This window comes from Sander vitreus, chromosome 8, assembly GCF_031162955.1.
Source record: "Sander vitreus isolate 19-12246 chromosome 8, sanVit1, whole genome shotgun sequence".
NCBI classification, from domain to species: domain Eukaryota; kingdom Metazoa; phylum Chordata; class Actinopteri; order Perciformes; family Percidae; genus Sander; species Sander vitreus.
Window position 1 is genome coordinate 15,140,475 of NC_135862.1, and position 1,729 is coordinate 15,142,203.

General features: G+C 49.2%; 1 protein-coding gene across 1 annotated transcript; it reads right to left on the reverse strand.

The window, feature by feature from the left end:
* Positions 1 to 547: 547 nt before the first annotated feature.
* foxb1a (forkhead box B1a) lies at positions 548 to 1,489 on the reverse strand. Its single transcript, XM_078256079.1, has one exon. The coding sequence runs from the start codon at positions 1,487 to 1,489 to the stop codon at positions 548 to 550; it is 942 nt and encodes a 313-aa protein (XP_078112205.1).
* Positions 1,490 to 1,729: the final 240 nt, after the last annotated feature.

The window sequence follows — 1,729 nt, forward strand, 5'->3', positions numbered from 1 at the left end:
ACTCATTTGCTTTCTTTTTTTTTTTACAGGGATGGTAAGAACAAATCTAAATCCTAGTCCTATTTGGTATACCCTTATCCATCATTCCAGTATTAAAAAGCAACAAAAAACACAGAGCCATTGCCTCGCAATTTCATTGACATTACAGTGGTCACACAGAAACGGTGCAAAAGTTTTGCTATTTGATAAAACTGAAAAACCTGCCACGGGAATTGCAAGCACTTCAAATCAGAGTTGATGGTGCCAAAACAAACGTCCCCTGGATCCCATCAGTGGCTCCACTTTCAACACTCACATTTCACAATAAACTGAAAAATATAACTATCAAATAATTTATATTTTCAAGAGCAATACTTCGCTGTGCGATTCTGTGCTGGACTTCTATGACACAATTTAAAGCGACACATTCAACACATACACAAATAATTCGATATGCAACTGCAACTCGCCTTGATAGTTTCCGACGACAGAAAATATAAACTTTGGGATTAGTAAAGGGGCCTGGGAAGCCGGCCAGCAGTTCGTTTACTGGGGAGAGTGTCGCTGGTCAGTGCACAGCCACAGACTGCAGTGTAGAGGGGCTCGTCAGAGTCTCGCTCGGGGTTGCAGGGCTGCTTTGGCTCGTTGCTGTCTGTGGGGACGTCGGGCTCAGAGACTGTGGAGAGTTTGATAGAAACGCGGGGATGTGTGGAGGTAACGCCGAGAAACCGGCCATGGAGGTCGGGGTGGGCTTGATTGGCACAGGAATGGCCGGTAACGACTGACCCCCGTGACACAGGGACTTGATGGGCATGCCATAGGCGCTGTAGTCGCTGCTTGCCATGGAGATTGGGGCCGACGTGTCAATCATGCTGGTGTTGTACATATGGGGCCAGGCGGTCGTCAGCTGGTTGTGGAGCGGGTACCCGGCAGACATGGACTGCATGGTGGAGAACGCCAGACTCCCCGGGACCTTGTACTCTCTGGCGATGATGTTCTCGATGGCGAACGGATGCTTAAAAGTTGAGGACTGAGACACTCCGAGGTTGTAAGTTGACATTTGTGGAAGGTGTGTGCCAGTGGCTGCCAGGGCGCTCAGTCTCAGTTTAGCTTGCTGCTGGAGGTAATGGGCAGCATCCGACTGCTTACTCGGGGCCAAATGATCAGATGAAGTCAACAGTTTGAACCTTTTGCGGCGTCTCAAGAAACTTCCATTCTCAAACATGTCCCCGCAGCTGGGGTGCAGAGCCCAGAAGCTGCCCTTGCCTGGCTGATCTGGGCGCCGGGGGATTTTAATGAAACAGTCGTTGAAGGACAGGTTGTGTCGCAGAGAGTTTTGCCACCGTTGAGTGTTTTCTCTATAATAAGGGAATCTATCCATGATGAACTTGTAAATTTCACTGAGAGGCAGCATCTTCTCCGGGCAGCTCTGGATCGCCATGGCAGTGAGGGAGATGTAGGAGTAAGGTGGCTTCTGGTCGCTGTACGTGTTTCTCCCTGGGCGAGGCATCCTCGATATTTTCAGAAAAGCAATAAAAAAAAAAAAAAGTAGTCTCCCTTAATTCCTTGACGAAAGCTTGTCGCTCTTCATGAAAACAACCGCTGAGGAAAGTTTCAATGCCGGCAATGCAGGAGTTGCGTTGTGCGTAAAACAGCCAGGTTGAGCGCCTCTGCGGTGTGCAGGCGGGCGGACGGTGCACATTTATGGAGTGACGGCTGCTGTTAAGTCTTTCTTGCAAAGTAAGTCAGC

Coding starts and splice junctions, on each gene's coding strand:
- foxb1a (XM_078256079.1), bottom strand. CDS start 1,489: ATGCCTCGCCCAGGGAGAAACACGTACAGCGACCAGAAGCCACCTTAC.